The sequence below is a fragment of the Rhipicephalus microplus genome, chromosome 7 (assembly GCF_043290135.1).
Source record: "Rhipicephalus microplus isolate Deutch F79 chromosome 7, USDA_Rmic, whole genome shotgun sequence".
NCBI classification, from domain to species: domain Eukaryota; kingdom Metazoa; phylum Arthropoda; class Arachnida; order Ixodida; family Ixodidae; genus Rhipicephalus; species Rhipicephalus microplus.
In genome coordinates, this window is record NC_134706.1 from 56569284 (window position 1) to 56590867 (window position 21584).

At 45.2% G+C, this 21584-nt stretch overlaps 1 protein-coding gene across 2 annotated transcripts in view; it reads right to left on the reverse strand.

The window, feature by feature from the left end:
- The window catches only part of LOC119179822 (uncharacterized), a 164039-nt gene that overhangs the window by 140045 nt on the left and 2410 nt on the right, over nt 1–21584 (reverse strand). For both annotated transcript variants that reach the window (XM_075868151.1, XM_075868149.1), the window contains exons 2-4: nt 20708–20796; nt 8875–9060; nt 3917–4038 (exon numbers count right to left, since the gene is read on the reverse strand). In XM_075868151.1, coding sequence (XP_075724266.1) covers nt 3917–4038; nt 8875–9060; nt 20708–20765 — 366 coding nt within the window. In that variant the 5' untranslated portion in view covers nt 20766–20796. The remainder of the gene's footprint in view (nt 1–3916; nt 4039–8874; nt 9061–20707; nt 20797–21584) is intronic.

Here is a 21584-nt window from a genome sequence, read left to right on the forward strand (position 1 = left end):
CCTCTCCGAAGCCGGTCTACCGAATGCAAAGACGCTCCCAGGGTGCACCCGACACGGCAACCCGAGCATAACGTCGTTTGCAAATGGAAGCGCAATGATATACATAAGGCGGGAAATACCTCACGTCGCCTTACCAGTGCCAGACCTCTGTTCCAACTCACTGGAAGTCGCTGCTGTGCAAATGTGCCTGGAAAACCGAAAACTGAGTGTTGTATCGGTGTACATAAGCCCACGAAAAAAGGTCTCCTTGAAGACTTTAATAAAGGACCTTTGCACTCGATGTCTCGCTCCTCGAATAATCTCTGGTGAATTTAACGCGCACCATTCACTCTGGGGAGATAAAAGTGTAGATTTTCGAGGCAAAGAACTTCTAGCAGCTGCGGATGCTGCCGACTTATGTGTGGCGAACGATGGCAAACCTACATTTTTCAGGCCACCAGATTCATGGAGTGCAATAGACCTTGTACTTCACTCCACGGACCTTCTGGTATCATCGCCCACGGCTCGAGACAGGATGGGCAGCGACCATTTCCCCATCTTCACCAATATTCTGGGATTTCGAACTGCTGGTCCACAATTCTGCAATGTAACACGCTGGGACACCTGTAGAGAAGCACTGGACAAATCCACTGGTGAGCTGTTCGCAGATATGTTGCAAAGCAAGCGAGCAGCAACTTCGTTGCTGAAACTGCCCGACCATTTTCTTGCTCCTGACTTGAAATTGAAGAACCTCTGCGCAGCACGTAGACGGGCGGAGCGAAAAATAATGAGAACAAAAGGAAATCTGTCTGCGAAAACCGAATATAACAGGATAAACGCTGTGATTCGTCGCCATACAAAAAATTAAGGCGAAATCAACGGGCCGCTTTCTGTGAGAGTTCATCAACGTTTAGGTCCTTGACAAAGATATGGGCAGTAATAAATAGTCTCTCTGGGAAGATCCGAACACACAGGCCATTCGAAGCACTCGCTTTGCAACAAGGAATAGATTTGCAAACCCGTGCAAAGGATTTCGCAGACGTGTACACATCTGGTAGATCAGCAGGAGTGGCGATTCCTCTGTCACCCCAGTTTTTTCACACGATGGATACGCCATTCACCTTCGAGAGCTGAATATAGCACTTAGCAATTTAAGAAGACGCTGTGCCGTGGGTCCCGATTTGATCAGCAATCAAATGCTGACAAATCTGCCATATGAGTGAAAAGGGGGCCTTTTGGATATATTTAATCATGTCCTGAGCACAGGAGAGATCCCAGTTTTTTGGAAGACAACATGGGTGGTGCAAGTCCTAAAGTCCGGAAAGGATGCTGCGAGCCTCGCGTCATATCGACCGGTATCTCTTACATCATGCGTATCTAAGTTGATGGAAAGATTAATATGTATAAGAATAACTTGATACCTTGAACAAGGAAGACGATGGCCATCGTATATGACCGGATTTCGCCCACGACTGAGTGCCCTGGACAAGGTTTTGGACCTATTAAGCCGCGTCGAGCACCACCACGTAAGCGGACTCTCGACAATCGCCGTCTTCATAGACGTTGCCAAGCCATATGATTGTGTGCTTCAGGCAGGCATCGTGAACGGGCTCCTAGCCATGGGTGTGTCGGGAAATGCTCTTCGGTTTGTACATGAATTTCTCAGAGACCGCTGTGTCCATATTAAGCTTGGAAATGTAACGAGCGAAGAGAGACGCGTTTCCCTCGGCGTACCACAAGGAAGCGTTCTATCTCCCTTGCTTTTTAACGCTCCCATGGCCAGCCTTCCCGACACTCTGCACTTAGCTCTGAAAGCAGTTAAAATATCCATCTACGCCGATGTCATCTGCATTTGGATCTCAGGGTACAGGCACAAACGTTTGGCCCGTATAGCACAGAGCGCTATTTCAATCATTGAGCGTCACTTGTTGATACTTGTCCTATCTTTATCAGCGGAAAAATCGGTCTTCATGCTCTTCCCGGGAGCGCGACGGAAGTCAACACGTCTGTCGCTGAATATTCGAGGCAACTCAATTCGTTGTGCACCAAGTGTCACTTTCCTGGGCATTACCATCGACAACAAGCTATTATGGTGACGTGCGGTTGATGGTATAGTAACGGCATCAGTGCAAAGAATCAACGCTATTCGTCGCATGGCAGGGGTCCGTTGGGGCAACAATGCTACGTCCATGCTTAAATTGAATGATGCGCTTATAACAAGCCGCATTCTTTATCAGCTGCCCCTGATATCACCATCACCAAGCCAGTTCGAACTCCTAGAGGCAGTGCACAGAAAGGGTCTTCGCTTGGCGATGGGAGTCCCTGAGGCGGCTCCAAACGCGAAGGTCACCAATGAAGCCGAGTTCCTTCCGCTCCGCCTTTTGGCGTCTCAGGCCTTATTGACGCAGCTGTCAAGACTGGGCGAGTCCTTCGCAGGCACGGCGCTTCTCCGGCGGCTAAGAGCAAGAACTGGCTCACATTTCAACGTGGCACTAAACACATTTCAATATTTAGGCTTGAAACTGCCTAAACGGCGCCCTATGGACCCGCCATGGTCTTTTTTGGATGTTGCGTGTAACTTCAGCATACCCAATCTACCAGCGAAGCACACCATTCCAGCCACGGAAGCAAAATTTTGTGCGCTGGACCACTTGAGCACCATGTACCGCAGCCACCTACAAGTGTACACCGACGGAACAGTGTGCACACAAACGGATAGCTGCGCAGCGGCTTTCTGCATACCTTGCCTTGGCGTGTCATTGTCGGGCCGCCTGGATCGCGTGGTTTCGTCCACAACGGTAGCAAGCGCTGCAATCATGGTGGCTTTGCGAAAATTGCGATCCTTTTCTGCACGAGATGTTGTAATGCTGACGGACTCCAAATCGGCGCTACAAAGACTGCATCGTGGCCTACCTTAAGAAAAATTCCCCAGGCAATCTCTGGCACTAATCAAACACCTAAATGGCATGAGTTTTAATATAAACTTCCAGTGGATCCCATCCCACGTTGACGTTGAGGGTAATGAAAATGCTGATGCCCTTGCATGCGAAGCAAGTACATCGCTTCCAAAAGTAAGAACTCCCAAGTCTTACCAGAACAACAAAGATGTGGTACGCAATCATTTCAAGGCGATCTACAAGTTTCCCCACCAAGCATGTGTAAATCATGAACCTTCTCGTGAAGAAGCGACGCTGTTGTACCGCATAAGAACCGGCTCCGCATACACCCCGGCCTGGTCATTCAGGACTGGGAGATACGCTTCCCCGTCCTGTGCCTTCTGTGGTGACATCGGGAATAATGGACATTTCATTTGGCTTTGCACATAGTTTGATGTGCAAAGTGCAGTGATGATCTGCACCTTGTGAAAAGGCTGTCATAGGCACCAGACAGTTGATGACGTCATCTTTCCTGAAGGACCCGCGGCATTTAGGAGGATTGTGCAACGAACTTTGTTGGTCTTCCTGCGAGACACTGGGCTGTCTGACACGTGGTGACATTTTGCAAATTCAGGAGATGCTCATGCGGAACGATTGCCGGCCATGCAGGCCAGGCCAACCCCGCCTGCTGCAACACCACCACCACCACCACCACCGTTATGCACTAACGCGAAGCGAAAGGCAAAAACGTAACTTGAGCGACACATACCACAGCTCAAGGGAACTCCCTGATGCTCACGCAGTCATTGTGCATTGCTTCTATCCCCACGTCCTAAGCTTGATATTTGAAATCAAAAGGCTACCCTACAAGCCCTCTTAAGGTATCAAAAAGGTATCAAATCTGCTAGAACGACACTCGCTATGCATAAGCGAAGTACGTTCCGGAAAAGCTGGCCAAAGTTACGGTACTCGGAATACATTTTGTACCTATCATCCGGTCGAAAATGACTACACCCTCAAATTAAGTGTTCTCAAAGTTATGTTGAACACGGCTACATTACCTTCATAAGTTTGATGGCCTCACTGTATTCCGTTTGTTGAGAGTGTGTTTCACGAGCAGGTGCATTGGTCGAATGCGTATTCGGCCTTGTGGGATTGACTTCAGATATTGTCCACTTTCGTTCTGAAAAGACCCAGTTGGCTAATTTATTTTCCAGAGCCCACGGTAATATTGCTAGTGATAATCGTAAAAACGTAGCGTAGTGAAGATGATGTATCAAGACACCAATGATTCAAAATGAAACAATCTTAAAAATAAAAAACTGCAACTCTGTTACAATTCAATAACGACATAAAACGTACACGCATGAACACATGAAAACGTACCTAATAGCAAAAAATCAGGAATAGACTTTGTCAGTTAAAAAAAACACGCAATAACTTGAAAGTCTTCATTTTTCTTCTACAAGCTAGTGTGGTATGCCAGAGAGGCAATGTAGCCTTGTATATGACGCCTTCTGCAAGTCACTCAAGGGGCCTGACAAAATGTTTTGCATTTTTGTAATAGAATTGGACGGATGGTGGATATACATAGTAACTCAGAGCGTACATTCAGTCCTCCTTAAACTCACACTTTGAAACAGACGTACTCGCCGACTTTCGAGCATAACTCTAATCCCAAACGTAAGTGCCAAAAATATATTAGGCCTCACCATCTCTTTTTTTCCCTATCTATATCAACTTCATGCAGTTTTTATGGATAGCGTGTTGCACGACGAAAAAAAAACAAACAGAGCTGATTTTCTTTGAATGCATTATACTTGTTAAGGATATGTTGGAACTTCATATATTCATACCTGGCAGCCACTCCTAAAATCTTCTACTAAAACCTTTTCATACGGCAATAAAGGCTTGAGCATGGTGTTGGTACTTATGTTATAGGAGTTGTTTGCAACGTAGATGTGTGCTCACGATCATAAAATATGTATTAGAGCCTTCGTGCAATAGCACTTCCAACAAACTGCCAACAATTGTTAAACATTTGTCCGCAACAAGACAAATAAATATTTGAACAAGACAGGGCGAATATAGCCGGATACCGGTACTAAATACAGGTGCATTCGTTTGACGCTCTTTGTTTCACCTGAAAACGCCTTAACACTTATCAATTACTCACGCAAGCATCTTTCGTGCAAGCAAAATCTCAAGTATCTTTTTTTCGCCAATTAAAGATCGCAGTTTTCAATTTTTCTAGCTTCCACTCTAAAAGCCTTACGGGAGGTAATTTCAGTGTACGAATATAGCAGTGCTAAATATTTACTGGTGGTCAGATGAAGAACTGAGTTCACGATCTGTGATCTTTAGGAGAACATTCGTGCATTCTTTAGGAGCAGTGAAAAACAGTTCTGTCTCCATCGGAAATGCAGCCGCTGCAGCCGGGATTTGATCCCGCAACCTGCGGGTCAGCAGCCGAGTACCTTAGCCACTAGACCACCGTGGCGGGGCAACCCATGCACATATAGCTGCTCCTAGCAGTTTTCGTTTGTAATCTAAGCACTCTAAAACACATGATCACATTTTCTGCACAGGACAAACACATTACTGAGGACAAAAATGAAAACCAAGAAAGTGAAAAATTTGTACTCTTAGGACGTCAGAATTTTCCACAGATCCCCATATAACACCAACCTTGTTTTAAAAAACATATAGTAGATACCAATGAATATTTTTATACAAAGTAACACATCGTCAACAGGAAATGAATAAAATAACTATCAATTTTTAAAGTGGGGTGTGTAGCCCTGTAGGACATGGGCAGTGGCAATGCCTTAGGTTATGGTGTATGTCACTCACCAGCGAACGGTGTTGAGACGACGCTTTCTCAAGGCCACACTAAATATCAATTCAACTCCTATCCAGAGAGCCCATAAAAGAATAAACAGACATAACCTCCCAATTACAATATGAGAACAGGCAGCGAAGAGGAGGGGTTCCAACACTCCCCCCCTTCCTTTTTTGTCCCGAATGGCCTCAACATTATCTCCGCCAGTCTGTCTCGCCATTGAGGCTGCAGATTTACTTTGTTTTTTATCTCAGTGCAATTTTATCATTCCTAAAATAATAAAAAGTTTCAAACTTTTTAGCTGGTAATTATATCAGTCTCTCTCTCTCGAGTAAATCCGTTTATCTTGCGTGTCCTGTCAACAATGTCATTGGAGTTTTGTTGCTTAACGTGCCGCTTCAGATAAGCCGTTCTGTATAATTTTGCACCTTTGCATCAGCAAGCATTTACATTAGCCAGATAGTGAGATCGCTTGTTAAAACTACCAAAAGCCCTTAGTCACAATGATGCAGGAAGGAATATCACTGAAAATTCAGCGTTATTCACAACCTGGTACGCAGTAATTGTCCCAACTAGGATGGCCCCATTTTGATCATCCAAGAGACCGTAATAAATGTCGCCCATTCTGTTCGTTAACACACAATAATCACACAATCCGTGAGGTGAAGGAGCAATGCGCATAATATTAGAGAACCCTACCATAGCCGTCACAGATTTGGAAAAAAAGTTTTTTAGTCGGAGCAAATCTCAGCGTTTTTACGCATTCAATGAAATTTGGTGGCGTATAGTTCAATCATATACATACGAGAAGAAATCTACGGTAATTTCACAACTATTTCTATATAACCCTTCATTAGGAAGCGTCATAGTGCCAATACATAGTGGTGTAAGGCCAGCTAACACTATCTCTCCAATACTTTTGACCGCTTTATTACAGGGGTGATTTACGGTGTTATATTGTGAAAAGTTAGCGAATATAGTTAACAGAGAGCACCATTGCACCCTGCGGTTTACTGAGAACAATTTCTTGATAATCAAGCGAAAGGGCATAAGGTAGCGCTTACTCAAATATAAAAGCGAAGTGAAAAAATTAGTCTGAAATTGATATGCAGAAAACTGATGTAATGTTCAAGAGCCTCGGATCATACCAACACTTTGCGATAGGTGGCGAGACACTGAAAGTGGTAAAGAAATAGGCCTCTTCAGGACAGGCACTGAACATGGAGCTAAAGAAATGAACATGAAAAGAGAAAAGAGTAAATAATAGCTGGGTCTTATTTTACAGGCAATCTAAACTCATGAATAGGAGTTTACCACTTTTTCTCAAGAAAGAAGCGCCCAACAAGTTCACTTTACTGGTTCTTTACTAACAAATAAAAAATTAAGGTGTACATTGATGTTCAACTTAAAATTGATGACCACTGTGCAAACCGTGCCTCAGGCCATAATATATGTAACTTTAAGGTACAACACGAGGCCGTAATGGGTCAAGGAAAATATGCGTGTTCGAGGCTTCTTAGTCGAAATCATGAACTATAGAAAGGGACTTCAGCACTACATATAGCGCGTGGGCAGTAGAACCACTGGCCACTATAAGCAACAGAATAAATTTTAATAAAAGACAAGTGGATGAGGTACTAGCGGAAAGCTTAGTGTGCAAAATAAACTAAAGAGTTGGCGGGGATAACGTAGCCGCGGCCACATATGCCATCTTCCACGTCGTGTAGTCTAACGACCATGTCCCTACCACCATTTAGCTATACCATCCGTCGGTCGTTTTACTATAAGTTTCCAATGTAGCCATCAACAGACATGCGCTTGCTTAGTGACTATGGTTAGAAATATTTACCGCCCTCCGGAAACAGCCTTTTCTTTGGTGTATTTTGGTTTTCTCCGAAGTAGCTCCGACGACATATCTATTTCCCCCCATGCCAACGGTAGACCTGTTTTTACTTTCTGAACCAACGTTGGTGTACTCTCTATCTCTCTTGAAATGTGCGTATATTTATTTCAGGACTCCATTATGCCAAATATTTTGGTGCCATGGTATAGAAAATGTTTCTTTGAGAACAGAAACTACTAAAGCGACAGTTCAACAAGGCATTTTACAAATGATATATTAATTTTGTTTTCAATCTTGTAGGTGTAAAATCCATAGCTTTACCTCACATATTGCAAAAAAGGCGGAAGTACAATGTAACCTTTGATGCTTAGAAGCCTATGCGAGCATATTAGGATTGTGCAATTTTGAGCTAGTATGAATTTAAAGGATGCGCCTTAGCCCATATGTTCTTGCTGTGCCAATTCAACGTGGGCTTCATTCTATACGATTCGGCCACCGGGGATGAGTGACTGCACAATACGGACCTCACGAATAAACTCCAGGACATCCAGAGGCACCGTATCATCGCTGAGATGCACCAAGTTTTGGTTGCGACATGACTGGAGCCACCTACTTGAGTGAGGAATCTCCTGGGATCTTTGCTTTGCCTCAGAATACGGATGCCGTTCTTGGTATATGTTGTAGGTTCCACGAGTATTAAAAAACAGAAAGCAGATGAAGTATTTTATAAAACCCTCGATCAGGTGAGTCTAAGTGTAGATCTTTAGCTTTCTTTATTTAGAAATATGTGACACGAATTATTGAGGGTACCTTTGCGATTAGAGTACTTCATTTCAATCAAAAGTCACAGTGCAGGTCTAATGTGAACCAAGTCTGTGACGTAGTCTACCCTTAAAAAAGCGCGTGCGAATTCGTTTTGCGAACGCGCTGTATACATTACAAAAAATACTTATTGCCTATCTTGGCAGCGTTGATGAGTTCTGCAGCAAAGCTGTTACGAGGACAAAACACCTGAATATAGTGGCTCAGCTATCAACCACCACCACTGTTTTTCGTAGGCGTCAACATACACAAAGAAAAATAACCAGGCATCAATTGTAAATGCAGTGCAAGATGTCTGGTTTGCAGGAAACTAGTCTGCAAGTGATTCATACTAGTACTTGAAGCTCTTAGACAAAAAACATCCTATGTGCAAGGGGAAAGGGGGCAGCATCATTTTAGTGTGAAAGTGAGACAGCGCATGCCCATGTGGTGAAGTGCAATTTGGTGTTTCCTTCTCTATAGCGAAAATTGTGTATTGATGTTACAAGTTCAGATATTAAGACAGCACTTACTGCATTTATCCTGACGAACGCATTGATCGTCGATGTCTCTGTGCAAAGGATACTTGCACACGCACCTGTCTTTGTTTTTCTTCCCACAACTCCACTTTGTTTCCAGTATGAAAACGTCACCACAGTAAAACTGCGGGAAAAAGCTTCGACCGTCACATGTAGCTGGTTCTTGCTTCTCTGGACACGCTGAATGCAAAAGAAAAGTCAACTAATTTTAAATATTTTTGTCTCGTCAAAGGTGACATTCCTAGTCACATCCAAGCGAACTATTATTGCAATGACACTTTAGTGGCCGTACTTTCAGTATACATTAAATCATGAAGCGCTGCTTTACCATGACTGGTGAGGTGTCTGTCAACATCAGGATGACTTCTTTAGTAACAACCGAGTGGTCGACATTGATCGGTGGCTGCTAGCGCATTTACAACACCTACCTTGCGCTTATATGAAAAATGTACTTCACATCACAGAAAAACGATCCTGCGTGACACAAGTGGAGCTCCACCGTTGCGGAATAGCCAGGATAAGGTGCAAGCAGCAACAAACTTATCAAAAATCATCGTTCACACACGCTTTCTCGAGAGAATGAATAGAATGAGAACTCCAAGCTGATTGTTCAGTCATGCGTAAAGCACCGTATGATTGAGTGCCACCTGCTAGACAATTGAAAGAAAGCAGCACAATACGTCTGCGCCTGAAATTTAAAATATTGGTACATGTAGGCTGCCGCAATGCATATTGAAGCGACTATGCGACAAAGCGGTTGAAGGTCGCTTGCTGCTTGACCTTGGAGCCAGACTGGCCAGCCTTGCAACCACTCTTGCAAATATAATTTGTAAATGTATTTGCAATATGTTGACTCTTTACTCCCGTAATATAATTGGTGGAGGTCGAAAGTTTCACGTCCTCACCAGGCAGCTCTGCAGTGGCCACATCCTCCAACTTCACGCCTTCGCTTCCAGTGGCAACCCGTCCCCTTCCTTATCTGCGGCTTCTCCGACAACATTTGTCGCAGACCCCACACACCGTAATCCCGGAACATTCTCTAGGCAACCTGGCATCGATTTCGATTACTGGCTTCGCCTGTATGAACGAGTCAGTCAAACTCACCACTAGGACCCTACCATGATGCTCGCTAATGTTCTCTTCATCTTGGACGGAACCCAGCATTTCTGATACAAAACAAATGAATCCAAAATCACCAGCTGGGACACGTTTAAGAAGAAGCTACGTGACCTTTTTGGGGATCCGACCAGTTGCCACGCAGCTACATGACAGGAGCTGGCTATCTGTGTCCAGTCGCCAACTGTATCGTATGTGTTCTATATACCAGACGTTCTCGCCCTTTGCCGGAAAGTGGACGAGGTGATGTCTGAAGCTCACAAAGTTGGTCACGTTTTGAAAGGAATCGCGGATGACGCTTTCAATTCGCTGATCTACATCAACGTCTCGACTACCGACCGCATCATTCAAGATTGCTGCCGTTTAGAAACCACAAAAAGCCGTTGTGTACACCCTCTTGTTTTTCATTTGCCAAGCATGGTGGCTACGTCCACCTGCTCCAATTCCACCACTTTGGAGCAGAGTGTCACACATATCGCTAGACAGAAACTTGAAGCAATAAGCCAAGCGCCGTTCAGCCGTCTCCTTTCGAGCATGCTACAATACCAACAACCCCCGCCGTCTCTGTTATTCAGGCGGTTGGATGACGAGAATTCCCCAACCTCGGGTTCCTTGTCACCTGCCCGTCTCTCACCCCTGCTGCAGACCAATTCCCATCAATGCATCTCGACGTGACCCAGTCGTCCCTTCATAATCTCGCCACCCCACAGAATGGCAGACTTTCAACGACAAACCGATCTGCTTCCAGTGCCACCGCTTTGGACATGTCTCCCTCTACGGCCGTGCCTCCTGGACGCCGCCACATAGGAACCCCTCTTTTGCACCTTATCGTCCATATTAAAATCTTTGTCGGTATTCGCCCAGCCGTACGAATCCTTCTTTCGATACAACTAACCGCCGCCTTCCTGCTCATTCTTCGCAGCTTCAACGCCGCCGTTTCCGTCACCACATCCACGCCGCCATCCCTCGCCACCCAAGTTTTCATTGTACCTGACGAAAAACTAGACAGTGCAGCTCCTGGAGCTTGTGCTGCATCATCTCTGTCTGTACCAAACCCTCTGTTGACGCTTCCTACGAACAAAAATGTTGACGATGTGCACGTGGACGGTATTTATTCGACGGCACTAGTCGATACTGGCTCTCACGTGTCTATAATCAGTGTTAATCTTTGTCACCGCTTAAGGAAAGTACTCACGCCTCCTGCTACAGAAGCTGTTCGTGTCGCTTATGGCGGAACTGTTCCTGTCCTCGCAATGTGCATGGCTCGTATAAGCATCACCAAGCGCTACGTTTCTGTCCTGTTCACGGTGCTCCATAACTTTCCTTATGACCTCATCTTGGGGATGTACTTCCTGTCGACCCGTTCTGCTCGAATAGACTGTTCCGCTGGTACTCTTTGCTCAAACGTTCTTGTTCAGCCAGCTATTCAACCTAAATTCAACATAGCCTCTGTGCCACTGGTCTCCTCTGCTTACCACCCAAAGCCCTCACATTCGCCGAATTCGCCACGACCTCACCCGTGTTGGATAGAGATTACATCGTCCCGCCAATTCCTGATGTCCCACTGGCCCGTGACGTCACTGTCCCTCACTGCGTCGTTACTATAGCCGCCAACCGGATACATCTACCTGTCATAAATTTCGGCTTCACGAAGCAAGTCCTCCCTGAAGGCATCTTATTCGCCATGTGGCAGTCCTTAGCCGATGACGATGTAACCACGTTCGCAGCCGACGTATGCACTAATATTTCTTGTCGCCTACTTGATGCCACACGTCTCGCCATGTCAATATGTCCAATGATCAATCCTGACGTCCACCCCTGTGCAATCAGCCGCCTCATCCGCATTAGAGCTACCTACCACGATATATTCGACCTTGACGATCGACCTCTCGGCAAATTTCTCTTGTCCAGCACCACATGAACACAGGTGCTGCTGCTCCCATTCACCGCCAATCGTATCGCGTGTCCACACGGAGCGCCATATTATTCAAGCTGAAGTTAAAAAGATGGTAACTGAAGCCATTATTGATCCCTTATCAAGCTCATTAGCGTCACCCGTCATCCTGGTAAAAAACGAACAACACATGGCGAGTCTGCATCAATTACTGGCATCTAATACGAATTACGAAAAGGGACATGCATTCTTTGTCCCGTAATAATTACTCTCTCGATTATGTTCATGGCACACGCTATATACTTTTCAGCCATGGACCTTCGCTCTGGTTATTGGCAGAATGTCGGGGTTGAGGAAGACCAAAAAAAGACCACCTTCCTCACAACCAATAGCCTGTACCAAGTCAAGGTTATACCATTTGGTGTATGAAACTCCACAGCCACGTTCGAACGTATAATTTACTGTCTGCTACACGGGTTCAAGTGGTCAACATGCCTTTGTTACATCATCGTATTTTCACCTACACTCCAGACCAGCTTTGAGCATCCGTCGGCCATTCTCGCCGTCTTCCGCAGCGCTGGCCTCCATTAGAACTTCTCGAAGTGTCACTTCTGCCGCTGACAGATTACAGTATTGGGCCACCTTTTCGATGCTTCTGGTATGCGGCCAGACCCCGAGAATTTTTGTGCCATCACGAGTTTTCCAGTACCCTGATCCGTCAAAGATGTCCGGAGCTTTGTGAGACTCTGTTCCTCTTTCAGCTGGTTTGTGAAACACTTTAGAGCAATTGCCCAACCACTTACCGATCTTTTGAATAAAGGCGTCCCATTTTTTAGAGGTCCATTCAAGCTGCTGCGTTTTCTCGCCTCATCACATTTCTGAATACGCCCCCTATCCGGGCCTACTTACCCAACCGCCCAAACTGAGGTCCGAACGAATGCCAGTGGCCACGGTATCGGAGCCGTTCTCGCCAAACGCCAACAGGGACACGACCGCGTGATTGCCTATGCCAGTCACCTCCTTACTACCTGCAGAGCGCAACTATTCGATCACAAAACGAGAATGCCTTGTTGTTGTCTGGGTGGTCTCGAAGTTTCGTCCAAATTTATATGGCACTCACTTCTCCGTCATCACTGACCACCTGCTGGCTTTCATCCTTAAAAGAACCCACAGGTCGACATGGTCACTGGGCTCTGCGACTGCAAATATACACCTTTGCATTGATATGTAAGTCTGTATGCCTGCATTAGGACGCCGATTGCCTTTCTTGCTATCCAGTTGGCGATTCATCCGCTGTATTTGACAACGACGCCTGAGTGTGCTCCGTTTCCCAATAGACCCACATAGCAGACGAGAGACGCCGAGATGCAGACTTACAAGCTATCATCAATCTCCTCGACTCCTCTCCATCAGGCCGATCCCATCGCTCGTGCGTACTCCAGAATGGTACATTAAACCGGTGTGTGTTCTACTTAGACGGCTCATCTCTGCTGCTTACTATACCCAAACACCTCCGCTCGGCTGTACTCTACGAACTTCACGACGTTCCAGCTGCCGGTCACCTTGGCGTGTCCGGCACATACGACCGGATTCGCCGTCGCTTCTATTGGCCAGGTTTGGCACGCACCGTCAGAAAATACGTTGTGGCATCTGAGGAAGGTCAGCGCCACTAAACAACGTTGACGCTTAAGGCTGGGCGCCTTCAACCACTCTACATTCCCTCTGAACCTTTCTTTTACGTCGGCTTGGACTTACTCGGCCCTTTTCACTTGTCTTCTGCTGGCAATAGGTGAATAGCTGGGCCCACTAACCACGCGCCATCACACGCGCCCTTCCAACAAGTAGCGCCACAGACGTCGCCGATTTTCTTCTACGCGACGTGATCTTGCAACATGGTACTCCACGCCAGCTGCTCACAGACCGAGGCCACACGTTTCTATCGAGAGTTCTAGCGGACATCCTACGCTCACGTGCAATGCGCTACAAGATCACTACTTCATACCATCCACAAACAAATAGCCTCACGGAGCGTCTAAACGGAACCATAACCGACATGCTTTCAAACTACGTTTACTCAGACCACTCCGACTGGGACCTCGCTCTACCATACGTGACATTTGCGTTCAATTCTTTGCGCCTTGACACAGCTGCTTACTGCCCATTTTTCTTGTTGTTCGGCCACAAAAGTACACTGCCCCTCAATACATTCATTTCGTTCCCAGCAGCTCCGACCAGAGAATATACCTTAGACGCCATCAGCACGCGAAGCCACTCGCGCTCGCTTTCTGACTTCTGAAGAAAACCAACGACGTTAGTATGATGGACGGCACTGAGATGTGCACTTTTCGCCCGGTTCATTGGTTCTGCTGTGGTCTCCGACCAAGCACGTTGGCCTCTCTGACAAACTGCTCTTTCGGTACACGGGGCCATACAGAACGCTTCGTGCGGTGGCTCCCGTCACTTATGAAATCGCTCCTGCTGCCTCGTCGTCTTCATCCACCCCTCGGGCCAGCGATACTGCACACGTCACACGCCTGAAGCAGTACCACTCGCCCATTCACATTCACATCTAGATGTGCCGAGACGGTGCCTTTGCCGACGGGAGTTCTGCTGCATGTAGGCTGCCGCAATGCATATTGACAATGTGCGTGTTCCCCAACGAAGAGGATGAAGGTCGCTTACCGCTCGAGCTTGGAGCCCGACTGGCCAACGCTGCAACCGCTCTTCCGAAATAATTTTCACTTCAAAATAAAGTTTTTTCATTCCATTCCAATCACTCACTTCACTTCACTTTTTATTTCCTTATGAGCCCCCTCAAGGGGAATATTACTTAAGGGCTGGGGTTACAATTGGGCGACAATTTTCATGATGATAATACACAATTACACATACAAAAAATTATATGTAAACAATATATATACTTTTGTAAATTATGCACATCAACCAGTTATGCATTTATTCAGAAGCCACAAATAAACATAAGAGTAAATTAGTGCTTAAGCTTCTCAGCAAGCGATGATGGGCAGGTGTTATCAGCAATAGAAAGGGACAGGCCGTTCCAGTCAGTTGATGAAGGGCAGAAAAAGGAGGCCGAGAAGGTAGTAGTGCGGCTGCGTAGACGGGTTACTTGTAAGTGATGCCAGTATATACGAAGGGTGAGGTGTGGGTGTGGGGCCAAGATGTATGGTGTTTGATTAAGTGAGCTGTAATATAACTTGTGAAAAAAAGGTTAGTGAATCAATGCGGCACCGGGATATCAATGAATCTAAGCCGAATTGTGCCTTAAGCAGTGATACGCTTGTGTGATACGAGTACGATGAATGAATGAATCTTGCCGCGCGACTATGAACTGCTTCGAATTCATTGATGAGATATGCTTGATGTGGGGACTATATCGGGGATGCGTACTGAAGTTTCGGACGTACAAGTTTTTTAAATGCTAGTCGTTTGACGTGAGGGGTGCATGACGTCAATGGCGTTTCAAGTATCCCAAGGTTTGGTTAGCTGAGGCAGTAATGCGCGACACATGAACAGACCAATTTAAATCATATGAAAGGGTGACACCAAGGTATTTAAATGAGTGTACTTTTTCTAAGGGAGCATTGCTGAAGTTATAGGGCATATATATGATGTTATAGGGCTGATGGCGGCGATTGAAACAAATTACTTTTCATTATTTGGGGTTAAGGGTCATTAGCCAGTCGTTACACCAGCGTTGCACTTTGTTAAGGTCGTCTTGCAGGGCACTGTGGTGAGTTACATTACTGTGGGATATATGAAACAGTCGTCTGCAAACAGACGGGTAGGAGAAGAGACATGGAGGGGAAGGTTGTTAATGTAAATAAGAGTAGGGGACCCAGGACACTTCCGTGCGGGATGCCATACGTAACGGAGATAGGTGCGGATGTATGATTGTTGACATGCACTGACTGATGACGGTTAGAGATAAATTCTGCAATCCAGTTTAAAATGGTCGGGGGCAAGTTCAGACAGGATAGCTTTAGTAATAGCCGTTTATGAGGTAACTTGTCAAATGCTTTGGCATAATCGAGAAAAATAGCGTCAACCTGGGGGGTTCTGTCGAGGTTAATGTGCAAGTCATGGGTGAAGATGGCAAGTTGCGTCTCACATGATAAGCCTTTGCGAAAGCCATGTTGGGCAGGGTGAAAGAAGTTAGCAGTGTCTAGGAAGTGCCTGATTTGGGTGTAGATTACATGTTCCGTTATCTTGAAGGGTACAGTTGTAAGAGAGATTAGATGGTTGGTAAGAGGTGAATTTTCATTTCCTGATTTGTAAATCAGAACGACCTGCGCGCTCTTCCAATCGATGGTAATACTAGAGGATGATGAAGACTCCGCAAATATTATATTCAAGTAAGATGCGCAGACATGTTTTGTATTTTTTAACAGTTTCGAATTGAGAGCGTCTACCCTGGGTGCTAATGATAACTTTAGTTTTTCGATTATTAGCATTATGTCATTTTCGGTGAATTCGATGGGTGGCATGACAGAGTGCAAACGTGAGGGTGGTGACAGACCAGGAGTGGCAGTTTCAGTAGTAAACACAAACGAAAACGCGACGTTAAACGCATTGGCAGCCCCGCCGCGGTGGTCTAGTGGCTAAGGTACTCGACTGCTGACCCGCAGGTCGCGGGTTCAAATCCCGGCTGCGGCGGCTGCATTTCCGATGGAGGCGGAAATGTCGTAGGCCCGTGTGCTCAGATTTGGGTGCACGTTAAAGAACCCCAGGTGGTCAAAATTTCCGGAGCCCTCCACTACGGCGTCTCTCATAATCATATGGTGGTTTTGGGACGTTAAGCCCCACAAATCAATCAATAAACGCATTGGCAAACTCTTGGTCAGTGATCATTATGTCATTATGATCTGTGAGGATGATAGTTTCAGGAGCCTTAGGTTGCAAGATTTGCCAGAATTTTGGGGGGTTGTTATCTAATACACTGGGTAGGGTATCATGATAGAAGGAAACTTTTTCGCGACTAACAGGCAAGAGGTGGTCTTTCTCTGTCTCATATTATTTGCTCCACGTCACAGGGGAATTGTGTTGCTTTGCGGAGCGAAATAGCCTTTTCTTCTTGTTTTTTAGGGTTTTTACCTTTTTTGTGAACCATGGTTTATGGTGATTGGCCCGGACAGTTTTTACAAGAATATGTTTAGAAGCGAGTGCAGTAAGTTTGCTATGAAATATCGATCAGTTATCTTGAAGTATGCGGTTGTGGAAATCGAAACAGTAGATATGGTAGAAGGAGATAAGTTCGTTGTTGATCGCATCGTAGTTACCTTTGTCATACAAGTGTATTGTTTTATCCTATGATTCTCGTTTCGGAAAGGCAAAAGCAAAAGCGGCATGAATCATTTTATGGTCATTAATTTCTTTCAGTTGAGTCATTGAAGATAAACTGCAAGGATTGTTAGTTAAAATGAGATCTAGAATGGTGGCTGAGTCCTGTGTGACGCGCGTATTTTCCGATACAAGCTGAGCCAAGTTATAATTGAAGCAAACATCTAGAAAACTGTTTTTGACTTGGTATAGTGACGACGGTGGGTTGTCATTCCATTTAATATGAGGCAAGTTAAAGTCACCGAATAGGAAAACGTGCGTGTTTGCGTTTATTTTTGTTAGTGTGTCTAGCACACAGTTAAGTTTATCAGTAAATTCACTGTTTGCTCGAGGGAGACGGCAGCACACACCAAGTAAGATAACTTGCGGAGTTGAACGAAAGAGCAGCCATAAAGTTTCAAGGTCACTTGGGTTAGCAACAATTGAACAGGGCAACGTATCCTCAACAGCGATGAGTACTCCAGCACCCCGGCAATGCTGACGGTCGTAGTGGAAGACATTGAAGCCGGGTAGATCATCAACGACCTCCGCATCGGAAATACCATCTGTTAGCCGTGCTTCGGCGAGTAATAATAAGCTACACCCGGATGAAAGGACAACGCCAGATATGATGCCACGTTTGGGTAAGAAACTTTGTATGTTAGTATAGATTGCTGAGAAAATAGTAGTAGGGCTAGGCGACGTTGTCGGACGTCGGGTTGTTTGACCCAGCCGTAGGGTTTGTCATTTGAATTGTTTTACGGATTTTGCATTTTTGTCATAGATGTACAATGTTGAACCTATGAACAATGTATTGTAGCGCAATGAAAAAGGGTCCGAATTACTCCTGGGAAATGCAAAACGATGTTACGCGCGTTTTACACAGGGCGAGAAAATTCTTCGCCGATTCTATAGTTTGTGCCTTTTAGTTTGCAGCCAATGGACAAGACTTTTCCTTTTATCTTACACAACAAAAATTTTATTATTATGGGGGAGTTGCGACCATTACAGTGGCGCCCGAGACGATTCGCGCGCTTGATATGCTCCGGGATCAGAGTAATGTCCAAGTGATCTGCGCAGAACCGAATGACTTTTTCTTCCACTAGAGCAGCAGATTCAGATGAACCAGGGTCGGATATCCTGAAAAAGATTAAGTTATTTCTACGGGCTTTATTTTAAGCGTCGTCGATTCGCGATTCAATTTCAGAGATAGCTCGCATCGTCTCGGAAGCAATTGCTTGAACTGATTCAACCTGTCGCTGCAGGGTTTGAATGTTTTGGCAGTGGTTCTCGATGGAGTTCATCCTTTTGGTAAGCTCAGATATTGTTCTGTTGGTTTCGACCAGCTCGCCTTTCAGACCTTTATCTCGCTCATTATTTGAGATTGTCCGGCGATTAAGTTCTGCAATTTGGTTTGGATTGTGTTAAGATCGGGACCATGGTTTCTTTCAACGAGGCCAGGGTTACTTTAAACGTAACCCGAGAGCAGTAGCAAGAAACGCCAGACACGAACACTCTACGACAATCGAAAGCAAACACTGCCGGCTCGGTAGCAGTACCAAAAGGCAGTCGCCTGATTTTTTTGCAAAAAGGCTGTACGAATGACTAACCTGCATGTTAAAAAGAAGTGGCTTAGTTGAATGTTTCGTGGCACAGCCAACGAGCCCACAGGTGGGCGCCCGAGCATGTTGCTCTGTTAAAGCTGACGTTAGTGACGTAGGCAGCTCCTATGACGCAGTGGTGCTCAGGCTCCCGCCGGGCGTCGTCAATGGAAGCTGGGGTGTGGCTAACATCGATTGACGAAGGACAACCGGTGCGTAGCCAGTGCGCTGATCCACGCAAGATGAAGGTACGTGCGGGACGGTTGAAATGGTAGTGGGCAGGGCAGCAGAGATGAAAGCGAAAGCAAACGCCTAAATGTTGAAAAGAAGTGGCTCAGTCGGCTGTTTCATGGCACAGCCGCTGAGCCCACCAAATTTCGTAAATATATTTGCAATATATTAACTTGCGACACACGTGACAATATAAACTGTATGTACAGTGGTGCTGCTAATATATTTCACCTACATTGGGCGTAAAGTGGCACCTCAATTTTGCAGCGCAATTTTACCAGCACGTCGTCAAGAGCTGCGAACGGCGGGAAAAACACCATTCACAAATTGAGTTATTGACTTCATACGGGATTACAACAGCAATACATTTGCACGCCATTATTTGGGAAGCAAATAATATTACACTCCTATTTCTAAGCTCATAGTGCATGTCACAATTTCCCAATTCACCCCTATATCTGGCGGTAGTATATTTCAAGCTATGATAAGTGGCTATCTGAAAATAATGGCTTGCGCAGTCGGTGGCTGGTTTCACAACGTGACCAGCCGGGGAGCAACGTTCCTTGAAAAGTACGCTGCTCGGCCGCAATGATTTAATAAAACATATAGAATATGATAGGAAATATAGCAAGCCCATATTTTTAAATACTACTAACTAACTTTCATTACTAGTAGTGTCTCCATGATTCGATTGACGTGTGGACTTTAACGTCCTAAAATTACCATATGATTATGAGAGTCACCATATTGGACGGCTCCGGAAATTTCGGAAATTTCGTTTTTTTAACGTGAACCTAAATCTAAGCACATGGGCCTTAGTGTCACTAAGAAATGACACCTAATATACACACTGTTCTTTCAGGCAAGCTGTCAATACTGGGCCAAATCAGGACAGATAAGCTGCCGCCAGGCATATACAAGGCAGCTCTCAAGAAATATTCTGAGTAGCTCTTCCCTCTGTGCTGCCTGCGTAGCTTTCCTGATTGACGCAAGTGCTATGTTATTATTCTTAGCAATGCGTCATACAACAGCGCACTCTTCGAAAAACTAGGTGAACAGTGAAGTATAAATTCGCACGAACTTAGGCCTATTTTTAAAGAAGATAAACCAAGAGCAACAACGTTGGTAACCATTTTTCACGGGCCGTTATTATTTTCCAGATGCTGCTTGAGGAAGTGTAGGCTTTTCTTTATTCACACTACTCATGAATTTGATGAAGGTTCAAGATTATGAACGACAGTCAAACAAAATAACAAAAAACAAAAAAGACACAGTCAATACTTCAGGAAACTTTAGGTTTCAAAAATTTCTTCATTGCTAAGCAAATTGCCATATCATGTTTGGCTTGTCATATCTATTTTCGCTGCCTATCGATCTCAGAATAGGAGTGAATTTAACGAGTAAAGCTATTCGTCTTGGTACGCGATACCGTAGTGATTGCCTCTGGATTTTAGAATCAGACGCTTTATTTTTTTTTTAAATACGTTTATAAAGGGGATTTAGTTTGTCCCGTAAATGAACTTGAGACAGTCTCTAAACAGTTTATGCAACAAATCTGTTTGTTCTTTTTTGTCGCTGTGAAATGAACGCTTCACACGCTGTAGTAAAGAGCAATTGTAATAAATATTTGAGGTGTTGCATAACTCACATGCCATGATTGGTGGATAATCAATTACGAATATGAGAATCACTATCAAGAGCGCCATTGGGAAGATTTTCCTGGTTTAGTGATGCTATCTGTAAACACAACACAAATGCACCTTATAAAAGCGTCTTCCAGGAGCTAAATAAATTATAGAGTTTCTTTTGTAAATTTAGCGAGCAGTCACAACGTTCAGTAGTGAAATAACAACATTCAGTGAATATATGTACCTGAGAACTCCGCGCCTTTCCTGTAATGCCAAACCACTGATGTTTGTCTCAACCTTTCCTTACTAAAAGAGAAGATAATGCATGACGACGAGTGTGAGAAGGCCACTCTTTAAATGGGTATTATTTCGTGTTGCCGCATTATCTTGTAACAACTATGTCCTCTTACCAGACGTCTACAAAGACATTTGTGACAACTGAACTGCTCAACCGTGTGCCGGGAACCAATCTGGTTCCCGGTACATGTTGGCCATAACGTTCATATAACCATCCTTACTGCCAACGAGTTGGCGCACTCCCGGGCACGAGGTCTAACATTGCACGCCGGGAAAAGCCACTCGGAGGCAGAGGACACGATTTGGTGTTACCAAGATCTACTCCTAAGTTTTCGAGGAATTTTCAAGCACTATTCATTGGAGCGGCGGAGGTTCCCCCTCCCGCATCCAACTATATCCAGAGCTTAGTCTACCACGTTACGTCAACTGCAGACTGAGGCATACGTTTATCCCATGAAGTGCTCTAAATATATGGACGGTATACAGCCAGACTGCCCTCGCTGTAATAACCTGCGTAGCACTTTCCAACGCATGCTGTGGCAATGTCCTGTCGTACGCGAGAGCTCCGGGTCTCCCTAAACGGAGGAGGACTGGCGATCT